General features: G+C 49.2%; 1 protein-coding gene and 1 long non-coding RNA gene across 8 annotated transcripts in view; one reads left to right on the forward strand and one right to left on the reverse strand.

Moving 5' to 3' along the window:
- The window catches only part of LOC109697211 (uncharacterized), a 51,266-nt gene that overhangs the window by 25,628 nt on the left and 12,887 nt on the right, over positions 1–12,751 (forward strand). For 4 of the 7 annotated variants that reach the window (XR_012443864.1, XR_012443866.1, XR_002213394.2 and 1 more), the window contains one exon: positions 1,195–7,874. This is a non-coding gene — a long non-coding RNA (uncharacterized lncRNA). Of the gene's footprint in view, positions 1–1,194; positions 7,875–12,751 lie in introns of those variants that run through there. The other 3 variants (XR_012443861.1, XR_012443862.1, XR_012443865.1) reach the window with 3 other exon arrangements.
- The window catches only part of Rasgrf1 (Ras protein specific guanine nucleotide releasing factor 1), a 114,711-nt gene that overhangs the window by 9,048 nt on the left and 92,912 nt on the right, over positions 1–12,751 (reverse strand). The window contains exons 23-24 of the mRNA XM_074061632.1: positions 7,868–8,065; positions 4,770–4,849 (exon numbers count right to left, since the gene is read on the reverse strand). Of these exons, the coding sequence (XP_073917733.1) occupies positions 4,770–4,849; positions 7,868–8,065 (278 nt within the window). The remainder of the gene's footprint in view (positions 1–4,769; positions 4,850–7,867; positions 8,066–12,751) is intronic.

Consider the following 12,751-nt stretch of genomic DNA (forward strand, 5'->3'; position numbering starts at 1 on the left):
CAGAGGGCTTTCTTTTTTGAGGGGGTGGTACTGGGGTTTGAACTCAGGGCCTCATACTTGCTAGGCAGGCTCTCTACCACTTGAGCCACTCCACCAGCTCTTTTTTGTGTTGGGTATTTTTTCAAGATAGGGTCTCAGGAACTATTTGCCCATGCTGGTTTTGAACTGCAATCCTCCTGATCTCTGACTCCTGAGTATTTAGGATTACAGGCGTGAGCACCCAGCTTAATTTAGTTTTTGAGATAGTTTGTAGCCCAGGTTGGCCTCAAACTCTCATCCTCCTGCCTCAGTGTCCTGAGTGCTGGGATCACAGATATGATGCTAGGCCAGAAGGATTTTCTAACAGTGTTTTGACTGTTCATGAGTGTTGAAATCAACTTAGAGAGTGTAGACTGGATTAAAAAAAATAGTGTAATAGAACAGAAAATATCTGAGTTCATTGCATGGAATAAAGGTAGATGTTGGCCAGGTGTGGTGCACACCTGTAATCCTAGCACTTGATAGACTGAGGCAGGAGGATTGCAAGTTCAAGGCCAGCCTGGGCTACATACATATTTTGGGTGGTATTAGGGCTCAAATTCGGGCCTTGTGAAAGCTAAGCTAGTGCTTTCCCACTGAACTCACCCCCAACCCCATATATTCTTAACTGTGGGCTGTGATAGAGTAAAAGTCAGGCTTATTGTGGCCACTGGTCTTTCTGAACTTTATATAGTTAATAGTCAATGGTTGTTTACATGTTTCCTTTTTTTTTTTGGCAGTACTAGAGTTTGAACTCAGGGATTCATGCTTGCTAGGCAGGTGCTTTCCCACTTAAGCCACATCTCCAGCCCTTTTTCTCTGTTTTTTGGAGATAGGGTTTCACTTTTTGCTCAGAATGGCCTGGACCACAATCTCTAGCTGGGATGGCAGGTGCATCTTTGAGATGGGGGTCTCGCTAATTTTTTGTCTGGGCTGGCCTGGAACTCTCAATTCTCCTGTCTCAGCCTCCAGAATGCTGGGATTATAGGCATGCATCACAACACGTGGCTTTTTCATTTCCTTTCCATTATACTCAAGTTTGAGGTCAGGTTCATACATCTGACAGGGAGTGAGCCAAAGATCTGAGAAGTGACTCGGGTTGGGAGACTGTGACAGTCTGTTGATCAGCAGGTTCTGCGGGTGTGCTCCCCTTTACCTACTACCTCTTCTCTGCAGGACAGCAGTCAGGTAATCCTGGCTGACTGAAGGGTGACAAGAAGGATTCAGCAGGCTTTGAAGCCTACGGGATCTCTTTCTGACTACCCAGACCAGAGACAAATGAAGATCACAGGAGATTTCTTTGAGGTATTTATAGGGGTTCATAATTCATTTGTGGAAAAGGGATTGATTGCAATTTAATTACTTGCAAGAAACTCTGTCTCTGTTTACCACTTCATAGTGAGGGGACTTGGAGTGGCTACAACTCTTAATCTCCGACACACACACACACACACACACACACACACAGCCTGTAGGTAAATGTCTGAGGTTGCCAGAGTGGGACAGAGGACTGGTGATGGGTCCCCAAAGCCCCTACCTGGGGACTGAACCTCACTGAGCATATGACAGAGAAGGGAAGCCTGCCAGGGGCTCACAAGGGCAAGCTTCCCAGAGACTGGCTAGCCCTGAACCTTCTAGGCTGGCACTGAGGCCTCTCCCAGGTGGGATCCAGCCGTGCCCTTGACCAGGCTTATCCAACAGAGCTGATTTGAGGGGGTGGCCTCAGGGCCCTTGGATGCCTGTAGCAGATGGAGGGCACTGGTACCTGGGCTTGTGAGCTGGATCCTGTGGATCAGGCTCCGAGGCTCTGGAATGTGGGCCAGGACAATTAAGTTTTCAGACTTGGAGAGGAAAATGAAGTGGCACGGGGTGGAGAAGCCCATCTTGCTTTTTGCCACTTGGACACCTTGTCGTGTCCTGGTGGCCAAGCTTTGCCATGGGGTCACAGGCAGAAAATCAAGATAGCAACAGGAAAATGGGCCTTCTTGGAGCCTCTGCAACTCTCGGAAATCCAGAACTCAGACTTTGGACTCATGGTCTCCACAGGGATAAAGGGATTTGCACCCCAGTTAAAGGGTTGGCCTGGCAGTTAGTTGGCTGTCCCGCTCCTCCAGAGCTGTTCCCTTCCTCAATTTAGGAGGACAGCTGGCAATAAAAGCATGTCCCCTGTGTTCCTCTACAGCAAGGGTTTCCTATTCAAATAAAAGATACAGATATGCAAATGTGTGCTTGGCTGAGATCAAACAGGGCAGTCAAAGCTGGAATCTAACCTAAAGAACGAGGGGCCAAGTTTTACCATTAAATTCAGCTCCTGGCCAAACTTGTGTTGCCTGGAGCTATGAGAAGGTTCTGATCACTGAGAGGTTGACAGGAGGCAACAGTCTTGTGGGTTTTGCAAGGTGAAGGTTTAAGGACGAGAAGGGAGAGATCATTCTTGGAGTGCTTGGGTGGGGAGGTGAGTGGGTACACATGGCAAGTGTTGTAGGTGGACAAAGGGATATTTAAGAGCATGGGTAGGGGCTGGGATATAGAATTTGGCATGAAGGCATGGCTTATAAAAGCAATGAGGCCATTCTGCAGCCAGGTGCTGGTACAAGGTTGGAGTGCATCATGATCGGCTGAAAAAGATGCCAGGACATGTGACTGGGGCTGAGGACTCACACAGTGAGCCCTGTCACAGGGCTCTGTGTCTGGAAGATCACCAGCTGTGGCCACAGACAGCTCCCTCATTTCTTCTGTCTATTGTCCCCTTCCTGGTGAAATAGCCCCCAGGGTTCATGCGTCACTATACAAGAAAACCTTACAGCCTTAGGAGACAGGGCGCAGGACGGCCTTGCCCAGGTGTCCTCATGGCCACTTCCTCTGCATGTCACACCCTACATCTCCTCAAGGCCAGACCTGGCCTGCATAAAGGTCTCAGCTCCCAGAAAACCCGAAGGTCACCCTGCCCTGTGCCACAGGCAGCAGAGGGGTCTGGTGAAGACACTTACACAGACCCACGGGTGGCCTGAAGGAGGGAAGACAGTCAGGAGGGGGATTCAGACAGAATGGGGTCATGGAGCCAGTGAGGTGGCTGTGGTGGCTGTGGCAGACGAAGCCATGTGAAGGAGCAGATGGAGTGGCGCCAGGGACAGACGGACAGTTGGAGAATGCACGATGGGGTAGCTCCCCAAAAGCACAGTCCACAGAGGCTCCAGGGAGCCCGGGCGGAGGAGAGCTGGCCAGACAGCACAGGTGGATGCAACAGCTGTCTGAGGACACAAACAAAGTGGAAATGGTCAAGGCGATGGTGCACAGAGCTGGCGGAGGACGGACCAAGTAGGTGGGGAGGAAACAAGAAGAGGGTTAGACAAGGTTTGCAGGGGAGGGGGGTGGTGGTGAGCAGGGGTCACACCCACTGTCAAGGGCTGGAAACTTTGCCTGTCCCAGCCCCAGGGCTGGTGATCTCCAGTGGGTCCCTTGTCAGCAGTGGTCACAAGATTCCCTTGTGCAAAGGGAGGAGAGGACCCCTGGGCTTCATAAGGAGCCAGTGCCCCACGTAGTGGTCTCCTAGGGCATCTCCAAGGTCAGGGGAGGAGCCAGCCAGGCAAGGAGAAAAGGGAGAGCAGAAGCCTGAGAGGAGCAGACTGGCCACATTTCATGAGTGTGGTCACAGGGTGTCCAAACAGGCTAACCTGTGGATTCCCTGGGATGCTGTCCAAGGCAGACTGCAGAGCTTCGGCCTTGGAGGCTACCCTAGCCAAGTCCCAGCTCTAGTGCTGTGGCCACAGGTCCTTGGCACAGCCACTACTTTTGTCTGGAAGAACAGCCTGGGAGGAGCTCCCTTAGGGTGGGCATCTCAGAGGACAGTTTCACAATGTCTGCTCTGGTTGTCACACATGGAGCTGTGCCATTAGTATGTCATGTGAACAGGCCAGGGGTGCTGCTGCTAAGAGGTCCACAGGGCACATGATATCCCTCCCCAGCAAAGAACCATCCTGGCCAAAGTGACAAGAGTGCTGCGTTGAAAAACTCACCCCCTAGGCGGCATCGACAGGGTTAAATGCACGACAGCCAGGGAAGCACTTTGCAAACTGTAAGCGCAGTTAAGGGTAAAACTGTATTTCATTTTCTTTTCTTGGTACTGAAGATTGTATTCAGAGCGTCACACTTGCTAGGCAGCTGTGCCCTAGTCCTTCTGCTTTTAAGTTTGTTTTTCAGATAGGGTCTCGAGTTATTGCCTGGGCTGGCCTCAGACCATTATCCTCCTACCTCCATCCCCTGAGTAGCTGGGACTATAGGCATGCATTACTATGCCTAACCCCAAACTGTATTTCTTTAATTCTAAGGTGCTACCATTTGTAATATGCACTTGTTTTGATGACTAATTCTCAAGAGAAAAAGGAAAGACAACCACCTTAAACCAACACATTGGCTTGAAGACATAACCTGGTGGTGGAATTATTGAAATTTAAAAAAAGGGTGCTTTTGAGAATTAAGCATTCAATCACCACCACTGTCATTGCCACAGCTGTGCTGCTTCTGGGGACTCCTGTGCTTCTCATGGGAAATGCCACCAAGCCCTGGGATTTCTCTGGTGGACAGGGGAGAGCAAAGCTGACCTGCTGCTGGGAAGACTAGGGGTCTTGTGGGTAGACAGAGGGACAGACAGACAGACAGACCTACGGCTCTGGCCAGCACGGCATGCGGATGCCTCTGCAAGGGGGGTCTACAATTTAAAGCGTAACAGCGATGAGTGACGTACAACTTACTTTTTCAGAGCTTCTCTGAGATTCTTAAATCTGCCCTCTGATGACACAAGCTTTTGGAGCTTGTCAATCAAAGCTTTAGTCTAGAAGGAATGAGAAGCACTTACTAACACACAGCACACAGCCAGGCCCCGGCTCCGGCCCACACTTCCACATGCAGCCCTCTGGCTTCGAAGCTGGGGACTTCTTGGGCCTGGCAGCCTCACCCCTGACCTCCTTAGAAGACAGGCCTGGGTCTTCACACACAGCTCTCAGAACACTGGCGTGGTGTGGGAAACCTAAGTGTGTTATGGCCCTTGAAACACTGTAGATCCCGAGACCCGAGTGGATTAGAAGGACTTGGTGGGCGACTCCAAGGAGCCTACTTGGTTCAGAGCCGGGAATGACGGTTCTCGTTATCATGATCTTTTTCATGAGCTACAGGCAATGGACGTGACCAACTTACACCTTTGCCTGGTTGTGCCGGGAACACCACCCAGATTTAAGAATCAAGAAAAAGGATGGCAGATGAACTGATCAGGAAAGAAGGAAAGACCTGGATGGAGAAGAGGAACCCCATGGCAAAGGGTTTGCCAGATGACCGGCCACACTCTGCTGGAGCTCCAGGGAAGAATGCTGCATTGGGTCTGACTCTGTGCTCCTTTCTCTGCAAGACCTGAGGGAAGTTCAGGTACCTCCAGGGTCCTCAGCTACCTCATTTATAAAAGGGTTAATGACTTCCTTTCCACTGCTGGTCTTTAAGAATCTAGAAGTTGGCTGGGACACTATGTCGAAGGTGCCTAGGAGGCAACAGCTGCTGCTTAAGTGTGTTCCACCTTGAAGCAGCTCATTTTGGCCAGGCAGGAGCTTCTATCCTTTGATGCTTTTGGGGGTACCAGGCCCCAGGATCTTGGGCATTTTTTCTGGATGGTGGACATCAGCAAGAAGAGAAAGTGGGGCCTTGAAATATGTCACTGAAACCAGAGAGCAAGCAAAGAGACTCTTCAAAGACAGTGTCAGGAAGAAAAATGTTTTACACAGCCTCCTAAATGCTTTCTCTCCCTGCTCACCAAATGGAAGATGTCTAGTAGCCAAGAATGTGTCATTCCAAAGAGGTCAAAACATTTGTTAGTCAAAGAGAGGCATTTGTTCCTACAAATACAACCATCCCAGGAGAGGACACGCACAAAGCCATGCCACTCATGGCTGTCATCTTATGGGGGAGCCTCAGATCCTTTCCTGAGAGATAGTAATTGTTTGCCACGAGGATGGGGAGAGGCACTGAAACAGAACGAAGGAATGAGACGTTCCCAACCAAACTTGACTGCTTGACTGTCGTGCAGGGCTGGACTAGCTTCATGTCATGCCTTTTCTGCTTTGGGCACGGTTGAGGAATTGATAAAAATGAACTACAGAGGCAATGTGGCCGTTTTGGTGGGTCACAAGTGGCCACAGGATATTGGTAGAGAGCTAATGGGCTACTGTCCCTGGCTGGTGCTGTCTGGGCCATGGCCAGGGACTCCCAGAAGCCTTTGTAGCCAGGCACTGTGCAGATGCACAACTACTGCATAAACAGAAGACTGGAGAAGCCAGCTGGGTCCAGTGTGTTGTAGAGGGCGGAGGCTGGCAGAGGTATCTTTGACTTTTGGACTGGGCCAGCTGCCCCAGGTTCTGAATGAGAGCTTAGTGCACAGACCAGGTGGCAGAGACCGACCACTCACTGCCCTAGATTTGGACTTTTGGAAGAGAATGGAAGATTTCAGAGCAGTCAAGGTGGCTGCCCCCAACTCCATGGGGAGGGCGATGCTGGAGGATGTGGGCCAAGGAACGCACAGTGTGGATCCCAGCCCTCCTCTAGTGCAGCAGGAAAGTGGAGGCTGTCTGGAAGACCCCACAGCACAGGATGGGAGGAAAAAGAGTGATCTGGGATGGTCCCCCCCACTCCCCTCCCCCGCCACCAATAACCCTGCCTGATTCTTGGAGGTTCTGCAGAGCCTTACTCAGCCTGACTTCAGGAGCATGTGACAGCATGTGCCTTGTGTGGCCAGATGTTTCCTGAGATCCCATACGCCCAGCCTTTGCTCTTTCCTGGAGTCACTAACAACAGTGTACCTTCGGTGGTCCTCACCCTGACCCAGGCACCTCTGTGTGCCAAGAAGCAAGAGGCCCAACCTCATTGGGATGCCAAGGGCTGTCGCTGAACATCCTGCAGCCCTGGTGTAATCAGGGGCTGGAGTGACCAGAAGGCAGAGTTTGGGCAGTCGAGATGTCCCAGGGTTCTTCTGAGTTGGGCAGTTTGTCTAAATAAGACATGTGGGCTTGCTGCCTGCTTGGTGAGTAGAGTCACCATGGGCAGGAGGAAGGTAGTGAGGAGCAGGTGACAAACAGAACAATGAGGGGCTGAGTATGCAAATCCAGAGTGGTGCAGGTGAGACAGGGTTCTTGGAGACACCAGGTCCTGTCATTGACATTGCTGTCACGTTATTGGTGCCTCTGGAGGCTTGTCTGTCCATAGTGGTGCTTGTCCAGCCTGCTGCAGACATACAGGCTGGAGTTTGGGGCACCCACCAAGTGCCCCAGGGAAGTGGCCCAAGCCTCTCCTTTTGGCCTCCTTTAAGGGGAGTGGCACCTCTGACCCTAGTGCAGGGAACTTTATTCCTGAAGAAGAATCCACCTCATGGTTTTTCAGAATCATGTTCTGAATGAACAAAGATCAAGTTCACATTTAAGATGACTAATGAGTCAATGGTTGACAGGGACCAGGTAACTGGTGTCCAGAGTGCTGGTGAAGGTAGAATTGTGGGAGGGATCACCTGACCATCACCTTGGCCACCCTGCAGATCTGGGATAGGAGCCTCATGAAGCCACCACTGCTGTCCCAACCCAAGAAGAAGAGTGTGGAGACCAAGAGTCACGCACACTACCCGCCTGGGAGTATTAACTGCTTAAGTGGGAAGTAAACTCCCATGGGTCCCACTGCCACATCTATGGGTCTGATATCTGGATATGGTTTACCTGGTAGTATGGGCCCACCTACAGATGCCCAGTGGACAGCCCTCTAGTCTCCCTGTCCCAACCCTAGCCCAGTCCCAAGAACAGCAGTGCCAGCCTCCTGCCCGCACCTGCTTAGAGACTTTGAGCCACGTTTTTTTGAGCCGGAAGATGGCGCTCCGGTTCATGGACGAGGTGATCTCCAGCACGGCGTTGTAGTTGTGTAAGCAGCGGCAAATGTCGGCCACGGCCACCCACTTCTCGATGGCGCTCACCCTAGCGTTGACGTCCTCATTACGGATGATTTCTGATGCAATCAAGTTACTGATCTTTAAGCCGATGCAATAAGACAGGACAAAAAAAAGGAGCAATAAGTAAAGCAGAGAAGACAGTTCTGCATCATTTGTAGATACAGTTGCTTGTTTGAAGAATCCTAGAAGAATGAACTGGAAAAAGTATTGGAACAAATACTCAGTGTACAAAAATTGAAAAGTTTGCCTATAAATTAGCAAAACCAATTAAAAAGTACACTGGAGCTGGGCACTGTACTGTACCTGTAATCCTAGCTACTCAGGAGGCAGAGATCAGGAGGATTGTGGTTAAAAGCCAGCCAGGGCAAACAGTTCGTGAGACCCTATCTTGAAAAAACCCACCACAAAAAAGGGCTGGTGGAGTGGCTCAAGGTGTAGAGCCTGAGTTCAAGCCACAGTATCACGCACACACACACACACACACCCACACACACACACCAAAGCAAAATGAAAAACAAACAAAAAAAATACAATGAAAAAAAGATTTTATCTTCAAAGTAACAGTGGAGATTTGTAAAGTACCTTGGAATTTAAATAAGGAGACCCATGTAGGATGTTGCATGGAAAGAAAAAGTTACCAAAGCACGTAAAAGGCTTGAGTAATGGAGGAAGAGATCAAATTGCTAAATGGGAATGTCAATATGTAATTTTTTCAAAACTGGTGTTTGAACTCAGGGCCTCACACTTGCTAAGCAGGCACTCTACCACTTGAGCCACTCCTCCAGCCCTGGTTTGTGTTGGGTATTTTCAAGATAGGGTCTCATTTACTATTTTGCCAGGGCTGGCTTCAAACCACAATCCTCCTGATCTCTGCCTCCTCAGTAGCTAGGATTACAGCGTGAGCCATCAGCACCTGGCTAATGTCATCTAACTGGACATCTGATGCGAATTCTCTCCGGAACTTGACAAGGTATTCTGAAGTTTTCCTGGAAGAGTTGTTACGATGACCCAATTTCTGAGGGAATCTCCCGTCATGCAACCTGCTTGGACAGGACACACACTTAGCAGCATTGCTGGTCTCCCATGTGCAGTTTGTGACCTGACCAGCAGTCACATCCACTCAGACAAATCAAACGTAGGCTGGCTCTGGAGTAGCCAGGGGGGTGGAAACTGGGGCTGGACATCCGGGAATAGAATCGCTAGGAGCTGGGGCAACAGGAAGTACCAACCACCCTGCTCATTTCCTTGCAACTTCCTGTAAATCTGTAATTATTTTAAAATGAAAAGTGAAAAAAATTACTTGTTATTTTAAAAGTAAAGGTGTTAGAGGAACGTTTACAAGTGAATAAAAACAATAAAACTTTACCATCAAGAAACCTGCTCAAAAGCAATTTCTTAGGGATAGACCTTAGGAATAAGGGACTGATGAACCTGCTTATGCATGGACAAGTATTTAAGAGAGTCAGGAGGGGAATGTTGATGCAAAAAAAAGTGCATGTATTGTATCTTCTAGTTAAATTGAAGTAATAGTTACACTATCTTTCTATTGAATGCAAAAATAGTTTTAAAAATACTTTTAACAGCCGAGTGTGGTGGTGCATGCCTATAATCTCAACTACTCTGGAAGTGGAAGTTGGGAGGATCTTGGTTTGAGTCCAGCCTGGGCAAATAAGTTGGATGTTGTGGTACATGCCTGTAATCCCCACTATGCAGGAGGCATAGGTAGGAGGATCATTGTCTGATGCTGGCTCTAGGCAAAAATGTGAGACCCCCATCTGAAAAAGAACTAAAGCAAAAAAGGGCTGGGATGTGTGTGTGGCTCAAGTGTAGAGCACCTACCTAGCAAGTGCAAGGCCTTGAGTGCAATCTGCAGTGCTGCCATAAAACAAAGCAAAACAAAACAATTTTACATAAGTTATATTAATTGAAAGGAAGAGGTCAAATTTTCCAGAGAAGAAAGAAAAATCAAATACTTGCTGATTTAGTCCATGGAGCTGGCATCACCTTGATACCAACACCAGAGATGGACAAGATAAGAAAGAAAATTCACACTCCCATCCACTTACACACCGTGACCACACTGGGTCTGTCCCTGAGATTCACGGATCTTTGAAGATGAAAAGAAGATGTGTAGCTGTCATTTATTACATCCATAGATTAAAGGAGAAAAACTATGTAACCATCTTATCAGCTGCATAAATATATTATTGATAAAAGTCAGTAATCATTCACGTAAAAACTATTAGGATGTAAGAATAGAAACAAATTTTTGTGTGTATGTGTGTGTGTGTGTGGCAGCATTGGGGTTTGAACTCAGGGCAGGCACTCTACCACTTGAGCCATGCCACCAGCCCTTTTATGTGTTGTATATTTTCAAGACAGGGTCTCATGAACTATTTGCCCAGGCTACTCTCCCGAGTAGCCAGGATTACAGGCGTGAGCCACTGGCACCCAGCTTAGAAAGGAATTTTTAAAGCTTTAACAAACCCCCCACCACCCTACATAGAAGCATTCCCTTTAAAAGCAAGAACAGCCAGGCACCAGTGGTTCACGCCTGTAATGCTAGCTGCTCAGAGATCAGGAGGATCACGGTTCAAAGCCAGCCCAGGCAAATAGTTCATGAGACCCTATCTTGAAAAAACCCATCACAAAAAAAAAATAATGGTCTGGTGGAGTAGCTCAAGGTGTAGGCCCTGAGTTCAAATCCCAGTACTGGAAAATAAAATAAAATAAAAAAATAAAAGCAAGAACACACTGTCACCATTTCTATCCCTGGAGAGGGTTGGGACAAGGACAAGGCAAGCAGGACACTGGGACGCAAGTGCAGTAGAGACCGGGATCCTTATGTCGGGTACCTCGCCTGTCTCACCTACGTCTGGCCCCAGTACCAGAGATCCTAGCCAGTACCTGTCAGTAGGATAAGGACATTAGAGGCAAAAGGACTAGGACTAGGGAATAGCAAACGAACTGTGTCAGGAAGCAACTAAGACAGTCACTGTCATGGGCACACATTGTGTGTCTCTGAATAAAAACCATGGATCTGAACAGAGATGGCCAAATGCCAAGTGTGAGGGCAGCCTCCAGAGGCCGACTGCGTGGGTTCAACAGGAACTTCTCTGCCATAATGTGGGCAGTGCCACGTAACCTCCTTGAACGTCAGTTTCTTTTTCTGTAAAGTGAGAATCACGGGGCTAATGAGATTCCTAGGAAGCCCTTACCATGTGCCTGCCCACTGCTTCCTGTTCCTTATTCTGCACTGACTCCATCCTGGGACTGGGGAGGGGGAGGACAGTGTGGCTGAGGAGTGGTCACACTCAGGCCTCTGGCAGGTCTGTTTCCTGGGGCCTTGCCTGGTCTCTGTTGTTTTCTGTAATCCTGGGAGGACATGGGGGTCTCCATTCCGTGCTGTGTTCACTACAGAAACACAGAGGCCCCTCTCTCCTCTGCTTTGCAACATGGGGCGTGTTTGCCCATCCTTTGCTGAGGTTGATATGTGGGGTCCTGGCCAGGCAGTCAGGACAAGTGGAGTCATGTGTTAATACCCCCACTATCAAAGGCTCTTCACTGGTGCTGGTGATTCAACTCAGAGGAATGAAGGTGCCGAGCGCACATGTTTGCAGGGTGTCACAAGGCTGCAAGTGGCTGGGTCCCAGGGTTGGAGCTGGAGCAATTACTTCCCAGGCTGGGAGTTGATCCCGGGGCCTTAGACATGCTTAGAAAGCAATCTACCACCAAGCCACATCCCCAGCCCTAAGAGGCTTTATCTATTCATTTTCAATTGAATTTTATTTTTTTGGTGCTGGGGATGGAACCCAGGGCTTTGCCCATACTAGGCAAGTGCTCTGCCATTGAGCTACATGCCCAGCTCTTGTTTTTTTGAGACAGGGTTTCTCTATGTAGTCCAGGCTGGCCTGAAACAGGAGCTCACATCCTGCTTCTGTCTCCCAGTGCTAGGATTACAGGCATGCATCACCACACTGTGCAGCCATGGAAGGCACACGCTGTCACACACTAGTCAGGAGACCCTTCTAAAGGGTTGGCTTCTCAGGAACTCAACTGTGAAAATAGCCTCCATCTCTTAGGGCTGGTGTGAGCTTTAAATGGGATTATCAGTGTTAGGCACAAGGTGGGAACTCTGTTAGAGGCAGTTGTGGAAAACATTAGAAGCTACTTTACTTCTTTCTTCTTCTTCTTTTTTTGGTGGAACTGGGCTTTGAACTCAGGACTTCATGCTTGCAAAGCAGGCTGTCTACCTCTTGAGCCATACCTCCAGTCCATTTTTCCCTGGTTATTTTGTCTGGGCTGGTCTCCTACTGTGGTCCTCCCGATCTCAGCCTCCCAGTAGCTAGAATTACAGGTGTGAGCCACCGGCACCAGGCTGAGGTTACTTTCCTAAAAGACCATCGAGCTCCCTGCAGGTGTGAGTCTTGCCTCAGAAGATTCTGAGACCTGTCTGGCCCCCAATTCTCTGCTGCTCTCATGTTTCCCTGAGAAGAGCTGCTGGGAGCTGTGTGTTCCTGTGTGTGTGCATGTGTGTGCATTTGAGTATATGTGATACACCTGTCTGAACTTAGTGCCCTAAACAGAGTCAGCTCAGGCCTTTCATGGTGCACACATGGGGCTACTTTGCGGGTTTGGTGTCCAGTCCCATCTCAACAGTTCATCTCCAGGAAAAACGGTGGTGGAAGGGGGTTCTGGAAGGAAGGGGCTGGAATGGCCAGATGCCTGGGCCACTCACAAGCCCTTGGCTCAAACCCAGCCATC

Source organism: Castor canadensis, chromosome 19 (assembly GCF_047511655.1).
Source record: "Castor canadensis chromosome 19, mCasCan1.hap1v2, whole genome shotgun sequence".
Lineage (NCBI taxonomy): Eukaryota > Metazoa > Chordata > Mammalia > Rodentia > Castoridae > Castor > Castor canadensis.